Raw genomic sequence first — 20,507 nt, 5'->3', positions numbered from 1 at the left:
AAAAATCCCACTACTGTATGTCATCACTGTTCAACAGAGCTTTCTGCAATGATAGATATGTCTATATCTGCATTGTGCTTTATGGTATGCACTAGCCACATGTGGCTCTTGACCTCTTGAAATGTGGTTAGTGTGACTGAGGAACTGTATTTTTAACTTAATTAAGTTTAAATTTATACATAAATAGTCACATATAGCTAGTAACTACCATGTTGGACAGTGACCCAGTACTGGTCAGGATAGGCTAGGTTATACTGCAGTAACTAATAACCCCCAAATATTAATGGCTTAAAGCAAAGTTTTATTTCTCTTTCCCATTATATCTTCATCATATGTCATCTGGGGACTCTGTTTTACATCTCCTCATTCTGAGACCACCCTGAACACTGCTAGTCACTGTAACAGAAGGAAAAAATAAAAAGAGACCTGGAGGTTCTTGGACTGGCAATGAAATGAACGCATGGTTCAGAAGGGACACATACCCCTTCCACTCATAATTTGTTGGCCAGCACTAATCATACAGCCTTATCTACTTACCAGATGGCCAGGAAGTACCATCCAATTATGGAGCCTGGGAGACAGAAATACTAGGTGAGTAGCATTCGTGACTGAGTAAGCATCCTTAAAATAACTAATACAACAAACTGTATTTAAAGGTCAGATGTATGTCTATACAAAAGAATCAACAAAAACATGGGAAGAAAAGTTATGCATAAACACCAGGAGTGCTCCTTTTACAAAATCAAGGAGGAAGACTGGAACGATGTTTTGGTGTTTTATTTATGCTTATTTTCTTTCCAACAAAAATTAGAAGGATTTTTGATTTCCAAGTCTTTTGAGAAAGCAAAATTAATGCAACACAAATAGGAAGATCTAATTAATAAATTTAACAACAAGCCAAAGTAATTTTGTTACATAAATTAACCCATTTATTATATGCTAGCAACGTTTCAAATGGTAGATCTTCTACTGGTCTTTCAACTCCTTCAGTCTTCTGATGGCCGACTTTGCTGTGACCGCAGAAGTGATGGTGTAGGTCCACATGCCAAGGGCTTCGGTTTTCATGCAGGAACCACTGTGCCGAACCCCACAGCTCATTTTTTCATCTTGGTTTTGCCACAGAAGGAGCAAGTGTACTTAGTGTGCTGGCTTATTTCCATCTTCTTCACCATTTTCCTGAGGGAGGCACCATAATGGGTCCCGTATTTACCCATGATTCCGACCTTCTTGGTGCAGTTAGCCATGCTGCTGAAAACTAGGTCTGAGCCCAGAGAGCTTGGTGTTTTATATATAATTTTTATTAAGGTTTTGAATAGGCAGGTCCACTAATTAAAGGAGAAAAAGAATAAAGCACAAGCATGATCTATTTTCCATTATAATTAAACGGGATAATTTTGTCAATTTCTACTTAGAAAATCTTTAAGATTATTATTATTGGAGAGAGGGAAAGAGACAGAGAGAGCGTGCTTGTGCACGCAGGCTGGGGGAGGGACAGAGGGAGAGGGAGAGGGAGAAGAGGACTCCCTCCTGCGCAGGAAGCCTGACTGGGTTCCAGGACTGGATCCCAGGACTGGATCCCAGGACCCTGAATCATGACCTCTGCCAAAGGCAGATGTTTAACTGACTGAGCCGCCCAGGAGCCCCTTAAAAAAAATCTTAAAAAAACCCCCAAAGTCTACCCATTCTTGCAACAATAAGATCTTAGTATAAAGATTTTATTTATTGAGAGAGAGACAGCCCGTGCATAAGCAGAGGGCAGAGGGTGAGGGAGAAGCAAGCTCTCCGCTGAGCAGGGAGCCCCGATGTGGGGCTTGGTGATGTGAGCTGAAGGCAGATGCTTAACTGGCTGAGCCACTTGGGTGCCCCAATTTCTTACACTTTAGACTTAAAATCTTAACAAGTTAGGTAAGCTTGTGACTTAGGGGAAATTGGCACTTTTAAGTACAATGTGTCTGGCTGCCCATGAAAGATAATGCCAATGCTTTTAGGTGATATAAATAGAAGAATAATAAGATGGTGTCCAAGAGAAGGGAAATAGTTTACTCTCCACCGATCAGGTCCCATCTCAATAATCACTTATCTACCCATCACGCTTTAAAAGAAAAATCATATTGAAGTAAATATTCACTGTGTATCTATTAATTTACAGATCTAATTCTGTTTAATCCTCTTCACAAGACTAGGAGGTAGGTGTAGTTATTTCACAGAGAAGAACACAGAACCAAATTTAAGTAGATTTGATGCTCAGACTCTTTGTCCCCAAAGTCTGTGCTTTCCCTACCCTAACCACAACTCTGTGCTGCATGCTCCAAGAAGGGCTACTAGGAGAGTAGAGGGCATGGAGACCAAGGCACGAGGAGGAATAGCCCAAAAAAAGAAAACCCAGAGGACAGAGAAACTCCCTCCAAAGGATTGAGGATTGAGCAAAGAAGCTGGCCTTCTCCTGGGTGGTTGTGGAGCCAAGATGAATACATTGAAAGTGCAGAGAGGCTACTTTTGATACAGCAGGAAGAGTCCTTGACCAATTTCACTTGTCCACCAAAGGAATGAGATCCCACAACAGTAGTGGACTTCCTCTGCATGCCAGAAGATGTAGAAAGCTGTAGGAGGGGTCTCTATATTGGGGATTAAAATAACTGACTTCTAGGGTCCCATCCAATCCCAAGATTGTTGAATAAGGACTTTTGAACAGCTGTGAGTGGACTATACATGGAATTATAGTAAGATCCCTCTCCCTCTGCCTGCCACTCCCTCTGCTTGTGCTTTCTCTCTGTGTTAAATAAATAAATAAAATCTTAAAAAAAATAGTGTAAAAAATTAAATCAGATAAAATTTCATAGGAATAAATGTATTAGTTTGTTGCTTATTAGCTCTTTGGTTTTTTATTTGTTTTTAATAGATTTTGTATTCTGGAGCAACTTTAGGTTCACAGCAATATTTAGCAGAAGTTACAGAAACCCCCCCTAAAAAAGAAGTTAGAGTCTTCCCATATACCTTCTCCCCCCACACATGCATAGCCTCCCCCTACCAGAACCTGCATTGACACATCATTATCATCCAAAGCCCATAGTTTACATTAGGATTTGTTCTTGGAGTTATACATTCTACAGGTTTGGACAAATTTATAATGACACGTATCCACCATTATAGTATTACACTTAGTTTCACTGCCTTAAAAATCCTCTGCACTCTGTCTATTCATCCCTCACTCCTAACTCCTGGCAACCACTGATGTTTTTTCGTCAATTATTTTCTTTATTTGTGGAGGATCTTGTGCATCACATTTTTGATCAGTGAAATAGTGATATAATCAATGACCTACAGATAGTTATAAAGTATTTAGACTCCTATATGAAAACCACTGCATTAACAAAGCAAAATAGTTATAGCTATTTTCTTACACATACACGCAAAACCATAGTAGGATCAGTTGAAGAGCAAACTGAAGGATAATGGCTAATTTAAGACAAAATGAAAAATTGTTTTCATTGACTCAGATGACAGTTTTCACCCCCCAAATAAATTGGGAGTGGCTACATCTTTGAGTTTTGCTTGTTTGTTTGTTTGTTTTTTGGTTTTGAGTTACAGGTCTATGATTCATCAGTCTTATATAATACCCAGTGCTCATTACATCACATGCCCTCCTTAATGTCCATCACTCAGTTACCCCATCCCTCCACCCTCCTCCCCTCCAGCAACCCTCAGTTTGTTTTCTGTGATTAAGAGCCTCTTATGGTTTGTCTCCTTCTCTGGTGTCTTCTTGTTTTATTTTTTCCTCTCTTCTCCTATGATCCTCTGTTTTGTTTCTTAAATTCCACATATCAGTGAGATCACATGATAATTGTCTTTCTCTGCTTGACTTCTTTCACTTAGCATAATACCCTCTAGTTCCATCTACCTCGTTGCAACTGACAAAATTTCATATTTTTGATGGCTGAGTAATATTCCATCATATATATTTACCATATCTTCTTTATCCATTTATCTGTCAGTGGACATCTGGGCTCTTTCCATAGTTTGGTTGTTGTGGACATTGCTGCTATAAACATTGGGGTGCATGTGCCCCTTTGGATCACTACATTTGTATCTTTGGGGTAAATACCCAGTAGTGCAATTGCTGGGTTGTAGGGTAGCTCTATTTTCAACTTTTTGAGGAACCTCCATACTGTGTTCCAGAGTGGCTGCACCAATTTGCATTCTCTCTAACACTGTAGGAGAGTTCCCTTTCTTTGCATCCTCACCAACATCTATCATTTCCTGACTTGAAAATTTTAGCCATTCTGACTGGTGTGAGTAGCATCTCATTATGGTTTTAATTTGTATTTCCCTGATGCCGAGTGATGTTGAGCATTTTTTCATGTGTCTGTTGGCCATTTGCATGTCTTCTTTGGAGAAATGTCCTTTCATGTCTTCTGCGCATTTCTTGATTGGATTAGTTGTTCTTTGGGTGTTGAGTTTGATAAGCTCTTTATAGATTTTGGATACTAGCCCTTCATCTGATATGTCATTTGCAAATATCTTCTCACATTCTGTCACTTGCCTTTTGGTTTCGTCAACTGTTACCTTTGTTGTGCAAAAGTTTTTATCTTGAAGAAGTCCCAATAGTTCATTTTGCCTTTGTTTCCCTTGCCTTTGGAGACGTGTCTAGCAAGAAGTTGCTGGGGCCAAGGTCGAAGAGGTTGCTGCCTCTATTCTCCTCTAGGATTTTAATGGATTTCTATCACATTTAGGTCTTTCATCCACTTTGAGTCTATTTTTGTGTATGCTGTAAGGGAATAGTCCAGTTTCATTCTTTGGCATGTGGCTGTCCAATTTTCCCAGCATGATTTGTTGAAGAGACTGTCTTTTTTCCATTGGATATTCTTTCCTGCTTTGTCGAAGATTAGTTGACCATAGAGGTGAGGGTCCATTTCTGGGTTCTCTATTCTGTTCCATTGATCTATGTGTCTTTTTGTGCCAGTACCATATTGTCTTGACGATTACAGCTTTGTAATAGAGCTTGAAGTCTGGAATTGTGATTCCACCAGTTTTGCTTTTCTTTTTCAACATTCCTTTGGCTATTCGGGGTCTTTTCTGGTTCCGTAAAAATTTTAGGATTATTTGTTCAAGTTCTGTGAAAAAAGTTGATGGTATTTTGATAGGGATTGCATTGAATGTGTAGATTGCTCTAGGTAGCATAGACATTTTCACAATATTTGTTCTTCCAATCCTTGAGCATGGAACGTTTTTCCATTTCTTTGTGTCTTCCTCAATTTCTTTCACGAGTATTCTATAATTTTCTGAGGACAGATCCTTTGCCCCTTTGGTGAGGCTTATTCCTAGGTATCTTATGGTTTTGGGTGCAATTGTAAATGGGATTGACTCCTTAATTTCTCTTTCCTCTGTCTCATTGTTACTGTATAGAAATGCAACTGATTTCAGTGCACTGATTTTATATCCTGCCACTTTGCTGAATTCTTGTAGGAGTTCTAGCAATTTTGGGGTGGAATCTTTTGGGTTTTCCACATAGAGTATCATGTCATCTGCAAAGAGTGAGAGTTTGACTTCTTTGCCAATTTGGATGCCTTTTATTTCTTTTTGTTGTCCGATTGCTGAGGCTAGGGCTTCTAGTACTATGTTGAACAGCGGTGGTGAGAGTGGACATCCCTGCCATGTTCCTGACCTTAGGGGAAAAGCTCTCAGTTTTTTCCCATTGCAAATGATATACGCTGTGGGTTTTTCATATGATGGTTTTTATGATATTGAGGTATGTTGCCTCTGTCCCTACACTGTGAGGAGTTTTAATCAAGAAAGGATGCTGTACTTTGTCAAATGCTTTTTCTGCATCTATTGAGAAGATCATATGGTTCTTGTCCTTTCTTTTATTTATGTAGTGTATCACATTGATTGGTTTGTGAATGTTGAATCACCTTGCAGCCCAGGAATAGATCCCACTTGGTCATGGTGAATAATCCTTTTAAGGTACTGTTGGATCCTATTGGCTAGTATCTTGGTGAGAATTTTTGCATCCATTTTCATCACGGATATTGGTCTGTAATTCTCCTTTTTGGTGGGGTTTTTGTCTGGTTTTGGGATCAAGGTAATGTTGGCCTTGTAGAATGAGTTTGGAAGTTTTCCTTCCATTTCTATTGTTTGAAACAACTTCAGAAAAATAGATATTAATTCTTCTTTAAATGTTTAGTAGAGTTCCCCTGGGAAGCCATCAGCCCTGGGTTTGTTTGTTGGGAAATTTTTGATTACTGCTTCAATTTCCTTGCTGGTTATGGGTCTGTTCAAGTTTTCTGTTTCTTCATGTTTCAGTTTTGGTAGTTTATACGTCTCTAGGAATGCATCCATTTCTTCCAGACTGCCTAATTTGTTGGCATATAATTTTTTGGCTCATCATATTTTTTTATAATTGTATTTCTTCAGTGTTGGTTGTGATCTCTCCTCTTTCATTCATGATTTTATTTATTTGGGTCCTTTCTCTTTTCTTTTTGATAAGTCTGGCCAGGGGTTTATCAATCTCATTAATTATTTCAAAGAACCAGCTCCTAGTTTCGTTGATCTGTTCTACTGTTCTTTTGGTTTCTATTTCATTGATTTCTGCTCTAATCTTTATTATTTCACTTCTTCTGCTGGGGTTAGGCTTTATTTGCTGTTGTTTCTCCAGCTCCTTTAGGTATAGGGTTAGGTTGTATATTTAAGAACTTTCTTGTTTCTTGAGAAAGGCTTGTATTGATATATACTTCCCTCTTAGGACTGCTTTTGCTGCATCCAAAGATTTTGAACAGCCGTGTTCTCGTTTTCATTTGTTTCCATGAATTTTTAAAATTCTTTAATTTCCTGGTTGACCCATTCATTCTTTAGTAGGATGCTCTTTAGCCTCCATGTTTATGAGTTTGTTCCAACTTTCCTCTTGTGATTGAGTTCCAGTTTCAAAGCATTGTGGTCTGAAAGTATTCAGGGAATGGTCCCAATATTTTGGTATTTGTTGAGACCTGATTTGTAACCCAGTATGAGATCTATTCTGGAGAATGTTCCATGTGCACTCGAGAAGAATGTGTATTCTGTTGCTTTGGGATGGAACGTTCTGAATATATCTGTGAAGTCCATCTGGTACAGTGTGTCATTCAAAGCCCTTATTTCCTTGTTGATCTTCTGCTTAGATGGTGTGTCCATTTCAGTGAGGGATGTGTTAAAGCCCTACTATTATTGTATTATTATCAATGTGTTTCTTTAATTTTGTTGTTAATTGGCTTATATAATTGGCTGCTCCCATGTTAGGGGCATAAATATTTACAACTGTAAGATCTTCTTGTTGAATAGACCCTTTAAATATGATATAGTGTCCTCCCTCATCTCTTATTATAGTCTTTGGTTTAATGGGGCGCCTGGGTGGCACAGCGGTTAAGCGTCTGCCTTCGGCTCAGGGCGTGATCCCAGCGTTCTGGGATTGAGCCCCACATCAGGCTCCTCCGCTATGAGCCTGCTTCTTCCTCTCCCACTCCCCCTGCTTGTGTTCCCTCTCTTGCTGGCTGTCTCTGTCTCTGTCAAATAAATAAATAAAAAAATCTTAAAAAAAATAAAAGTTTAAAATCTAATTTGTCTGATATAAGGATTGCCACCCCCGCTTTCTTTTGATGTCCATTACCATGATAAATGATTTTCCACCCCCTCACTTTCAATCTGGAGGTGTCTTTGGGTCTAAAATTAGTCTCTTGCAGACAGCTTATCAATGGGTCTTGCTTTTTTATCCAATCTGATACACTATGTCTTTCGATTAGGGCATTTAGCCCATTTATATTCAGAGTAACTATTGAAAGATATGAATTTAGTGCCATTGTATTACCTGTAAAGTGACTGTTTCTGTATATTGTCTCTGTTACTTTCTGGTCTGTGTTACTTTTGGGCTCTCTTTTTGCTCAAAGGATCCTTTTCAATATTTCTTGCGGGGCTGGTTTGGTGATCACAAATTCTTTTAGTTTCAATTTGTCCTGGAAGTTTTTAACTCTCCTATTTTGAATGACATCCTAGCTGGATAAAGTATTCTTGGCTGCACAGTTTTCTCATTTAGCACACTGAATGTATCATGCCAGTCCTTTCTGACCTGCCAGGTCTCTGTGGATAGGTCTGTTGCCAATCTAATGTTTCTACCCTTGTAGGTTACAGATCTCTTGTCCCGAGCTACTGTCAGGATTTTCTCTTTGTCTCTGAGATTTGTAAGTTTCACAATTATATGTCGGGGTGTTGACCTATTTTTATTGATTTTGAGGGGGGGTTCTCTCTGCTTCCTGGATTTGATGCCTGTTTCCTTCCTCAGATTAGGGAAGTTCTCCACTATAATTTGCTACAATATACCTTCTGCCCTCCCTTCTTCTGGGATCCCAATTATTCTAATATTGTTTCACTTTATGGTATCACTTGTCTCTCAGATTCTCCCCTCATGATCCAGTAGTTGTTTATCTCTCTTTTTCTTAGCTTCCTTATTCTTCATCATATGGTCTTCTGTATCACTAATTCTCTCTTCTGCCTCATTTATCCTAGCAGTTAGAGCCTCCATTTTTTATTGCATTTCATTAATAGGCTTTTTTATTTCAACTCGATTGATTTTAGTTCATTTCTCCAGAAGAAGATTCTCTAGTGTCTTCTATGCTTTTTGTAAGCCCAGCTAGTATCTTTATAATCATTATTCTGAACTCTAGTTCCAACATCTTACTTATGTCCATACTGATTAGGTCCCTGGCAGTCAGTACTGCCTCTTGTTCTCTTTTTTGAGTTGAGTTTTTCCATCTTGTCATTCTTTGCAGAGAAGAATAGATGAATGAGAGAATACAACAACGACCCCAGAAAAATATACACTAAAAAAATCTGAAGAGACCCAAAACTGGGGAGAAAAAAATTTAAAAAAAAAAAGGAGAAAAAATATAATCAGACAGGGGAGCTGAATAGAGCAATGCACTGGATTCTGTGTATATTTTGGTCTGTTTTTTAGAAAACTAGATCCCCAAATTGTAAGGAAAACATATATGTACAAAAATAAAATTAAATACAATGAAAGGATAGAATGTAATTGTAAAAATAGAAATTAAAAGGCAAGAAAAAATAAACAAGAAAAAAAAGCCAGCAACAAAAAAAAAGGAAGGGATATAAACAGACAGGTGAACAGAACAGAGCAATACACTATCTCCTGAATGTATTTTGGTCAGTTTGATAGAAGAAACTACATCTCAAAATGGTAAAGAAAGAAAAGGTTAACACAAAAAAATAAGATTAAATACAGTGAAGGGATAGAATGTAACTGTAAAAATGAAAATATTTAAAACAAGTTGATAAAATAAGAAAGTGGTTGAAAAAGGAAAGAAAAAAAAATTTTTTTAAAAGTTGAAAGACTAAAGAATCATGGGGAAAAGCCATGAATTCTAAGTGCTCCCCTAACGTTGGAGTTTGGCAGTTCCCATTGATCGGTAAACTCAGTCTTGGCTGGATGTTCTTGCTGATCTTCTGGGGAAGGGGGCTGTTGCGCTGATTCTCAGGTGTCTTTGCCCGTTGGGATTGCGCCGCCCTTGCGTGGGGGCGGGCTAAGTCATCTGCCCACTTTGCTCTCCGTAGCTTTTGTTCCTTGAAGGCTTTCTGCGCAGCTTTAGTGGATGAGAATGAAAATGGCGGCCTCCTAATCTCTGGTGGCTGAGCCGAGAGCTCAGGGCCCTGCTCCTCAGTGCACCCTCAGAGAAAAGCAGTCAATCACTCCAGTCTCCCTGGTCTCCGGCTGCACTCTGTGCTCACCTGGCCTGTGACCGAGCATTTCTGTCTCAGGTATGTGACCCCATTTTGGGTCTCCAAACCCTGCAAGCTCCTACAGCATGCTCCTGCACTGCTCTTCCCGGGGGGAGGAAGGGGGGGTCTCGCTGGTTCTGCCACTTGCTGGTCCCCTGCTCAGAAAGCAGTTACCCGACTGTGCCATGGTTTGTGGTTTATGGCAACCCCGAGCTGAGAGACCACTCCTGGGCTGTTTGCAGCTGACTTCCACATTCCAATGCCTGGAGCTCTGCTGCACTCAGGCGCCCCCAGTCTTCCTGTGACCCCGAGGATCCTGAGACTGCACCTGAGCAATGTCCCTCACTGGAGCAGACTTCGAAAAGTTCCAATTTTGTGCTCTGCTGCTCTATCACTTGCCGGTAGCCCCTCCCCCCACGGTCTATCTTCCCGTATATCACCTCAGATTCACATCCCCGCACCTCCTACCTTGCAGTAAGTGGTCACTTTTCTGTTCATAGAGTTGCAGCCATTCTTTTCTCAGACATAGGGTTCCATTTGCAGGTGTTCAGAATGATTTGATAGCTATCTAGTTGAATTCCTGGGACCAGATGAAATGAAGGTCTCCTACTCCTCTGCCATCTTGGACTTCTCAACAGTGATGTTTTTACTATTTTCATAGTTTTGACTTTTCTAGAATGTCATATCATTGCAATCATATAGTATGCTGTCTTTTATTTTCTTTTTTTGAAGATTTTATTTATTTGAGAGTGAGAGAGCACAAGTGGTCAGAGGGACAGAAGGAAAGGGAGAAACAGACTCCTCACTGAGCAGGGAGCCCGATGTGGGGGCTCCATTCCAGCCCCTGGGATCATAACCTGAGCTTAAGGCAGATGCTTAACTGACTGAGCCACCGAGGCACCCCTAGTATGTAGTCTTTTCAGTTGGTTTCTTTTCACTTTGTAATATTCATTTAAGCCTCCTTCATGTCTTTTTCATAGCTTCATTGCTTGATAACTCTTTTTTTTTTGTGCTGAATAATATTCTTTTGTCTGGATGTACCACAGTTTATTTATCTACTCTGTCACTGGAAGACATCATGGTTTTATGTCCAAGTTTTGGCAATTATGAATAAATACCTATGTGTAGGTTTTTGTGCGGACATCTTTTCAACTCCTTTGTGTAAATGCCAAGGAGCATGATGGCTGGATCATACAGTAAAAATATATTTAGTTTTGAAAGAAACTGACAAACTGTCTTCCAAAGTGGCTGTACCATTTTTTCTTCTCACCAGCAGTGAGCGAGAGTTCCTATTGCTCCACATTCCTGTCAGCATTTCATGTTGTCGGTGTTCTGGAACTTGGCCATTCTAATAGGTATATTAGTGGTTCATACACATTAGCTTTTTTAAAAAATTAAAATTAAAATTTTGTAAATAGATTTTATTTATTTGAGAGAGAGAGCATGAGGGTGGGGGGAGGGCAAAGGAAGAGGGACAAGCTCCAACTGAGCACCCAAGTCCCCCTATGTGTTAGCTTTTAGCAAGGTCTCAGTCTTTCAAATCATGATCCAATGCTAAATATCAGCTGCATCTTCAAGAATTGTGTAGTCTATAGATCTGATAGGTATATGATTTTTGGAAAGATCGTACACGTTGGAGACAGACATGAGGTTTGTACCTTAACTCTGGTATACCACCATAGATGAGTTATGTAACTTCTTTGAGTCTCAGTTTTCTCTTTTGTAAAATGGAGGTAATAAATTAATAATAATTACTTAATTCAGTGAGTTGTATGAATAAATTGTGTACCTTCTCTGATTTTTTTCAAATGATTAATACAAATATGTATTAATATTTGTAGAATGGGGCTTAAGACTGTACCTTATACCATACCACAACTAGCTTTTTTCTAGGTTGGAAAGCCACATTCACTGTGCACATGTATTTGCCCCATAATCCAGCCCACACAATTTCATCTTTCAGATGTGTTTGGAGAAGTTTAGTCAAATACCTTCCTAAATCAAATACTAAGGTAGATTTCTTTGGGCTATTTGTATGCATTTTTCCTCTTCCCGTCTCAGACTTCAGGTACATTGGTGTTACTTCTTAATTCTTTCTTAATTAGTTCTTCCTTGTTCTTCTAAAGGATATATAGAAGTCTCTGGTTTCTAGAGGCTACTACATTTCCTGAGTAGATGATCCCTCGGTGAAGTAATTTGAGTTTCCCTGGCGTCTTTGAGAAGGAGTCATTGCGGCAAATGATGCATGTGTTGGCTGAGACTAATCTCTCATTTTATTTGAGGGTTGTGTGTGTGCACACGCATCCGTGTCTGATGGTGCAGCAGGGCTCGAATTACGTCTTTGGAACTCTTTGTTCCCATCTGTCTATTCAGTATCTCCACCATCAAATCAGAGCTTAGGTTCCTCATCGCTTTTGCTATCATCACCAATAACTGGGATTCAGTAGAAGGAGAGAGCCAAAAAATTTAAATCTAACCAGGAGTTCAATCCAAACTTCTAAAGGACTGGGGTAGTAGTGTGTTTTGATAATCCAGTTAATGAAGAAAGAAGCGCCCTCTACGAAATCTTAACAAAGACTCTTAAGCAAGTCCTTTTGTTGACAACTTTATCCAAGAAACCATCTTCCCTGAGACTCTCCTGACCTTTAAACTAATCCTCTCCTTGCCACAGAAGTCCTTTTGTTGGGGGAACTTGTAAGTGAACACAGGAGGGACAGGCCGCTGTAAGCCCCAGCTCTGTCTCCAGATTCTTTTAATCATTAGCCTCTCATCTGGCCTGTAGTCCTTCTGGCCCAGGGATCTCTCATTCAAGTCACAAAACAGATGAAATTCAGAAATCCTCTTCTCAGACAATTTCAGTCTGTTGTCTAATTTTTGAGGCAATCAATGTTAAATTCTAGGCAAATGACAAGAGCAATAATCATTCATTTCTTTTTCTTCAAGTATCATGCCCATTGCCTTGGACCTCATATTTACAATATTCCAGGTCACAGGTGATGGTATGAAAACCCTGGTCCATTGTGTAGCTAGATTTGAAGCTTCTCAGTAAGGCAAAGCAAATTAAAGCTGAAACAGCAGTAATGTAGCCCTGAAAGCAAATGAAGAATAAACAAAATCAAAATATATGTGTCAAGTCGAGTAAGGAAAACCTGTTAAACATTAGTGCGAAGTTATTGATGGAATTATATATAGAGATGGAAAAGGTAATAATAAATTATAACAGAGACTACGTCTTACCCCTGTAATAATAACCAAAAGAGCTTTAAAAAATAATAAAAAGCAATCTCCAGATATATAAACTGCATTTGTACCATACTATACCCCATTGTTCAAAACATGCCAAGCTTTGAAATAACATGTGTAAAGTGCCTGGCACACGGTATGTACCCAGTAAATTTTAGTTCCCCTCTATTTTTCCATTATAGACATCAATATACATTTTTTTTCCATTCCTGAAACTGACATTTTGAGGATCTTATAAGAGTTTTAATTTTGAGGCACTGCTGCCTGTTACAAATCCTAATATCCCAATTTACATTTTGAATCTCTTGGAAAGTGAATATTTTAACATAAATTCAATTTAGTGGAAAAGATTTAGAGGCCCCAAGTGTCCATGTGATTACCTTTAGTCTGTTTAACTCCAGCACACCCAGAGTTTGCTGATCCCAAGCCATTTATTAAACAGTTTAATTGCTCTAGATTTTCCCTATTGTGGTTCCTCTCCTGCCGGTTTTATCTCCTTACATTAATACCAAGGGCCTAGGGACATCACGAGGTTACTCCAATAGAGGTGAAATCTGCCTCCTCCCTTTCTCAGTTGCTGGCACAGGGGCCAAGTTTGACATGCTGCATTTACTTGACCTTCTCTGGTGACCATTTTATATCTACAGGTAATAATCCTCTGTGGAAAGTCACTGAAGATCAGAGAGGCAGGGTTATCTCCCTGTCTTCTAATTGCTTAGCAAAATAAAATAACAAAAATACTAGAAGTAATAGTAATGCTAATGGAACACCACAATCTGAGACCACTTCCATCAATGTCTTTGATAATTTTATGAAGGGCGAATCCTTACTTTATAGAATGTAGCTAAGGCACATCCTATTCTCATAATTAGCAGGTTTAAAGTGACATAATTACACAGCAAAATCTCTGCTTTAGAAAATATGGTGCTTGGGAAATACCATATTATTGTGTTGCCTGTTGTAATTCCAATTGCGCATTATCAAAATACAAACCTGGGAGTTGCATAAAATGCTCTGAAAAACAGCTATAATTCTAAACTTCCCTGACCTTTCCAGATTTCTAAATACAATGATCTTAGAAAATCCAGAAGGCAAATATCTCTGATATGTACAAGCCTTGAAATATCAACAGCTAAAGAGAGGTCCAAGAGAAAGTGGCAAAGAGCTGAATTCTGCCATGCGACTGGTGTTACAAGGGGGCAGGTAATTGTGTCTGAGACATTGTGAATGGCTCCCCATCAGGTCCTTGTTGTTCTCCAAACTCACCCCAATAAGAGAACTCCCTGTAACCAACTATGCAGAAGGGGTAGCCTGCCTGGAGCAGTGATGACTAGATTCTCACAGGCATCAAAAACCATCTCCTGAGTGGGGCCAGTCCCTGAACCAGTCCTGGGGCAGGCCAGGGAGTCATTTGCACCACTACGGTGACCAAACATTCTGGTTTACCCAGGGCTGTGCCAATTTTAGCACTGAATGTCCCACATCCCAGGACACTCCTCAGTCTTGAGCAAACGGGGATGGGTTTTGACCTCTGAATTGTCCTATCAGCTGATGGAGAGAGCTACATAGTTAAGGGAATGCAACATGCCAGTGTGGTACTTTATTCCATTTGTATCAGTTAAAGGCTTTATAATGCCTTGTAAGTTTTGTCTTAGGAGTCTTAGTACTCCTCTGGGACTGAGAGAGATGGGTGATGCACAGTATCATCCTCCTTTTACAACCTAAAGAGGCTAGGCCACCTGTCCCCAGAGTGGGAATGAAGAGTCAGGCACAGAACAGATGTTCTCTGAATCTATGAACAATGTCCTCTCCACCTGGCGGTGATGGATTTTCAATTCTGTCCATAAGAAGACTCACCGTTGGGACCCTTTACCTGAAAGGATGTTGGTGATGTCGCTCCCTCTTTTCACCAGCATTTGCTAAACTGGGCTGGGTGGTGACCTTGCCGGTAAGAGACCAAAAGGTCACACATTTCTGGCTTTAGCCTCACTCCCGAAACTGTGAACAAAGACTCCTCTGTGGGAGGAAAAGGGAAAAGCACCAACATATTATTTCCTGGAATGTTTCATGATGTATTCTTTATGTCTGTTGTAATATTTGTTACCTGAAGAGACATCACAACCTGAGGCAGACTTACCACCAATAATTTAACTGACTCATGGGTAACTCACTTTATTGGATCTACTAATACTTGTCAAGTGCCTCCTATTTGATTCAATTCAATACATATTTACCAAATGAGCACTTGGGTAGAGTGTTATGCTAGGTATTGAAGACCCAAAATCAGGAATAGGACTGGGGACACACACACTAACAAACGAGAGCCGAATGTGAGGTACAACTAAAGAATTATGACAGCCCCTCTCCCACGTTTCCACGGAGCACAGGAAAGCTCGGACAATGAGCCATGAAGGAAGACTATACTCTCAACAGTCAAGAAAGTCCAGGGAGGATCTTGCTGGCTGAGGGATCAGTGTGAGCAAAGGCAAGGGGGAAGGAAAGTGTACGAGGAAACTGCGAAGTATTCTTGCATGGTTGGAGCAAGACAGACTAGTAGATGAAGTTGGAAAAATGAGTTGGAACCAGGTGGTGAAGGGAGTAAATATCAAGCCACAGAGTCTGGACATTAGTCCCAGTGATGGCAGGCAATGAGCATCATGCTGGGGCTAGATGTGTTTTGGAAAATTTTCAATCCTGGTGCATTAGTTACATTAGGCAATCTATTTAAATAGACCCTATGGTACAATTTTGGTAAATTAAAAAAACTTTTTTTTGGAAATATATGTATATATGTATATACACACACTACCTTTGCCCTCTGATTTATGTATTGGGTTTGTTCAGTATGCTGGCGGTTTGCATTTTTACAAATGCCTGTGTTTAAGTATGTGCTTTTCCTGGGTGCTTACTACGCTTAAATTATAGGTCAAGTCCTCCCAAAGTTAACGTTTTAAGGAGCTCATCGGCAAAATGGGGATAGTAAAACTTCCTGGAAGGTTGCTATAAGTTTAAAGGAGATAATATATTCAAAACATCTTGGGTTGTTCTTGATACACAATATATTTTTAATAACAGTAGCCTTTGTTCCAAGCCATCAGCACAGATACCAGCTGGGAAAAACAGCAAGAGACAACAGCCACATTGTCACCAAAGCATGTCCACAAACCTACTCAGGACTCTTTTCATTTGGCCATTGCTTTTCCAAGGCTCACAATCTGCACAGACCTGGACTGCTCTAAATATCGCACAATTTAACAAAATGAGAAGCTCCTAGCTTTGGCACACCAAAAGCATAAGATGCCTTAATAATACTGTTTGCTGGAGGCCGCTCACACCCAAAGAGAAGAAATAAACCTGCAGGGCCATCTCTGACCTGCTTGGCCAAGACATCGGCCTTGAATGACATGAGTAGTCTGGAGCCTTGAGTCCTTGGGTTTGGAATTACACCCTTGCTAGGCTGTAAAGGGGAGACATCAAGTTTTGTTGGTATGCATAATACATTTTCACAGGTACATTATAATACACAATTTTGTATTCTACTTTTTTCTAGCTCATGTCATAACATAAATAAACAGCTAAAATAAACAGTGTGTAAACTTCACAGGTTACTCTCAAATCAACTCAAACCCAACCCACTTTGGGAATTTCCCTCAGGGAGAAGTGTCCTTTTGCCTTGGGGACAGTGGCACAAAGATTTCCCTCAGGCCTCCTTGTCCCTCAAAAGCCAGGGAGGAGGGAGGGAGGGAGGGAGAGAGAGATAGAGGGAGGGAGAGAAAGAGAAAGGGTAAAAACAGGGGCAGGGGGGACGAAGGGGAGAGGAAGAGGGAGGAGGAATTGGAGGCAGAGAAAAAGAGAAGATAGAAGGGGAAGAAAGAAAAGAGAAAGAAGGGAATTGGGGTGGCGGGAGAGAGAGAGGGAAAGACAGAGAAGGAGAGGGAGAGAAGAGAGGGAGAGGGAGGAAGAGTGAGGGAGAGACAGGGAGGGAGAGAGAGACAGTGGGAGAGAGGGAGGGAGAGAGAAAGGGAGAGGGAAAGAGGGAGAAATTCTCTGGTGGAACAGTGTTAGGAAAGCAACCAGTTAATCAAAGGGATTCCAATTTGGCCCAGGACTGCCCGACTCTCCCTCCGACTCATAGAAAAAGAAAACAAAAACAAGAAAAAAAAAAAAGGAAGAAAGAAAGAAAAAGAGAAGGAAAAAAGCGGCAGAGTGGTTCTCCTGCAGCACTATCTCACAGATGCAAAACCTTCCATTCGACTGACTCCTCATTAGCTTACTGAATCTGACAGCATAATTATCACAGCTGCTTCGCACTTAGAATAAATAAATATGAAAGTGGGTGTTTAAAATTTTTTGAGAAGGGAAATTCAGTCATCTAGACAGTCAGTAGGACAAGTTTATTTAAAACTTTTAGATTCTTAGGTATTTAGATCATTTCAGAACGAGATAATGAGATAGTTGTCTTTCAGTCTAATTGAGTTCCTAAGCTCCTGGCGGTTGGCTGTCACCCCTTTCAAACTTTGCTTTAACTTTCCTTCCTTTAGAAATCGGATCCTGGTGTCTCCATTTACTCTTCCTGGGCTGATAACCTGGTGAAGGCTGGGTGCACTGGAGTGCAGAAAGTGACTTAATGGGATTGAGGCGCTAAATAACCTTTCACGGGAAACAAGATAATCAAATCTCTTTTACTTGTCTGTAATGGCTGAAAGAGAAAGCGCCAAGTTGAAAACAAAGCTTGGAAATTAAACCATCATTTCAAAATGTCTTGTAATGTCCCTGTCACGTGGTTTTTGCACTACCCTTACACATCATCAATCCATCAGCTGGAGTTGCTCTGTGCCTTTAATTATTCAGAGTGTGCTCAGCCTCCTGACTACGGGGTAATTTTAGCTCCTGTGTATGTATATAGGCTTCGCATCTTCAAAGCCCAAAGGATCACACAGGACTACTTTAAGCTGAAGTTGCTAACTAACATGGGGTGCACTTAAAACTCTGACTGGGGGCACAGCACACATGCATTTCCGATTAAAGCAGATGATCTTTCCTTTTAAAATTAATTAGTGCCTATTTATCTTTTCCTCTCCCTCCCACCTCTCATTCTCCTAGGACCACATTTATGTGAACCCTTGCATTGAATGAGTTAAAAGATTTATAAAATAAACATTCTGTCAATCTGGGGTAAAGGAAACTAATGTTAACTCACTGTGTAGACTGAGAGATTGAGGTTATGAAGGCCAATAAGGCATGTCACGTTGGAAAAAAAGAAGGAAACTCAGGTCCTTTAACTCTCAGTCCAGAGCCTGGACTCCCTGTACCATTTGCCCTTCCTCATTCTTTGAAACAATAAAAGCAACATGACATCAACATCAAAGAAAACGTTAAAAAAGAAAAAAAGTTACCCACAATGCCCCAAAATGGCAAGAGCACTTTTATTTTTGTATGCTACCTTTCGGTTTTGTTGATATGCATAATACATTTTCACAGGTAGATTATAATATGCAGTTGTGTATCCTACTTTCTTTTAGCTCACATCAAAATAGCATAAATATTTCCATACCTCACACTCCGAATTATTCTAAATGGTTACATAGTACTAGATGCTGAGTCAATATAACAACATTATCCGATTAATTCTCTAGTGGTGAATATTTAGATTGTTTCTTTTTGTTTTGTAATTTTAAAAATACAATTATAGACAACACTGCAATGAACATTTTTATGCATCTAGGGTTCTTTTTTTTTTTCCTGTTCAATTGTTTCTTTGAAGACTTTCCAGAAACCAAAGCTTAGGGTTGAAGGTTGTGACCATTTTTATGGCTCCTGATGTGCATGTCGTAAGGCTTTGCAAAGGTTGCTCCCACTCACAACACCATCAGCAGAAAATCATTTTACCACAATCTCACTAACACTAGGAGTCATTAGGTGGGTGTGTGGGGGGGCGGATAACTACTTAGCAGTTATTTGTATTTATTTAATCACTAGGCTGTCTTTTTATTCCATGGGTTGGTATGCTTTTTTAATGTAAATTGCTATTTTATGCCTTTGTGCAATTTTTTGTTGGATTCCTGAAATTACCTTACAAAATTGAGTGAGTTACAGTAAAACCAAAAAAGAACCACCATTGATTAAGAAGTCTTAAAACCCAAAGGCGACTTTGTATTACAAAACAAACCCAAAAAACAAAAAAAAGAAAGAAAAGAAAAAAAAAAAAAGGAAACAGAAACTAAGACAAGATGACATTGAGGATTAAGAAAGAGGTCAGGGGTATCTCTATTAAACATCAAACTGGGGATGCCTGGGTGGCTCATTTAATTGAGCATCTGACTCTTGGTTTCCACTCAGGTCACGATCTCATGGGTCGTGGGATAGAGCCCCAGCTGGGCTCTGCATTCAGTGGGGAGTCTGCTTGAAGATTCTCTCCCTCTTCCCCTCCCGCTGTTTGTGTGAGTGCACACACTCTCTCTCTAAAAGAAGTAAATAAATCTTTTTAAAAAATAAACATAAAATTGAACCTTCTTAATTGTGAGATATTAAACACATTACCTGGGACAGGTGGAATCTTTCTTGGGAAGGCTCAAAATAAACATAGAGCATAAGACAGTAGAAGGTCAGACTGGGTGTCTAGACCTTGGTTCTAATCCTTGTTTTCTTACTGAGTTCTCGTGATCCTTAGTAAGCAGCAGTGTGTAGTAGGAAGAGTAGGGCTTAGGGGTTTGACTTGAAGTCAAACCTGGGCTCTCCCACTTACTAGCTGTGTGATTTTGAGCAATTTCCTTAGCCTCTCTTAGTCCCAATTTTCTAATATGTAATGTGAGGGTAATAACTCCAGCCTCACCAGCTAGTCTACCAATTGAATGAGAACTTGTATAAAGCACATAGGTGCCCAATAAATGACAGCCACTGTTCTTCCCGGGGTTTCAGGGATGCAATCTTTGTAATGATATGGAAGAGCAAGTCTCTGAGATCCTCTCCCACTCAAAGGGTCTCTAATTTTGTCCTCTAACTCTTTCCAAGATCTTCTCTAATGCACTGGAATCCCTTGAGGACGTCTTTGAGCATGGAAGGTGAGTGAGTGTGTTCTGGAAGACACATCCTAACTTCTTGTTTCTTACTGTACTGCTTAAGTACTGAATAACGGAGGATTTAAAAGGCTAGAGGGGGTGGTCTGAATTAGGTTACAAACTCATAAAGGCAGAAAAGAGAGTCCTGGCTCAGAATCTCCCTTCGCTCCCATCCCCTGAAACTTGGCCTCTAGAATGACAGAATATTCTGGCTAAATTTTGAGTAGACTAGACAATAAAAGCGAGAACAGAATAAACTTGAAATCATTAGCATACAAAGCATGAAACTGAATTTCACTAGTATGTGATAAAGAATGTTTAAATTGGGGCACACGGCTGGCTTAGTCTGTGGAGCATGCGACTCATGATGTTGGGGTTGTGAGTTTGAGTCCTATGTTGGGGGTAGAGTTTACTTTAAAAAAAAAGAATGTTTAAATTATTGCAAGAAGC

The 20,507-nt window shown here is 39.8% G+C and overlaps 2 protein-coding genes across 2 annotated transcripts in view; both read right to left on the bottom strand.

Moving 5' to 3' along the window:
- Window positions 1-933: 933 nt before the first annotated feature.
- LOC100481419 (60S ribosomal protein L37a-like) lies at window positions 934-1,416 on the bottom strand. The gene is given in 2 exon segments (XM_034644437.1): window positions 934-1,082; window positions 1,085-1,416. Coding segments are annotated over 2 exon segments (276 nt in total). The 5' UTR covers window positions 1,245-1,416; the 3' UTR covers window positions 934-966.
- Window positions 1,417-12,758: 11,342 nt separating this feature from the next.
- CDK15 (cyclin dependent kinase 15) overlaps window positions 12,759-20,507 on the bottom strand; it is a 74,599-nt gene continuing 66,850 nt past the window's right edge. Inside the window, exons 13-14 of the mRNA XM_002919131.3 lie at window positions 14,873-15,015; window positions 12,759-12,844 (exon numbers count right to left, since the gene is read on the bottom strand). Of these exons, the coding sequence (XP_002919177.1) occupies window positions 14,906-15,015 (110 nt within the window). The 3' untranslated portion in view covers window positions 12,759-12,844; window positions 14,873-14,905. The remainder of the gene's footprint in view (window positions 12,845-14,872; window positions 15,016-20,507) is intronic.

This window comes from Ailuropoda melanoleuca, chromosome 2 (assembly GCF_002007445.2).
Source record: "Ailuropoda melanoleuca isolate Jingjing chromosome 2, ASM200744v2, whole genome shotgun sequence".
In the NCBI taxonomy this organism is placed as follows: domain Eukaryota; kingdom Metazoa; phylum Chordata; class Mammalia; order Carnivora; family Ursidae; genus Ailuropoda; species Ailuropoda melanoleuca.
This window is presented reverse-complemented; position numbering and strand designations above follow the sequence as displayed.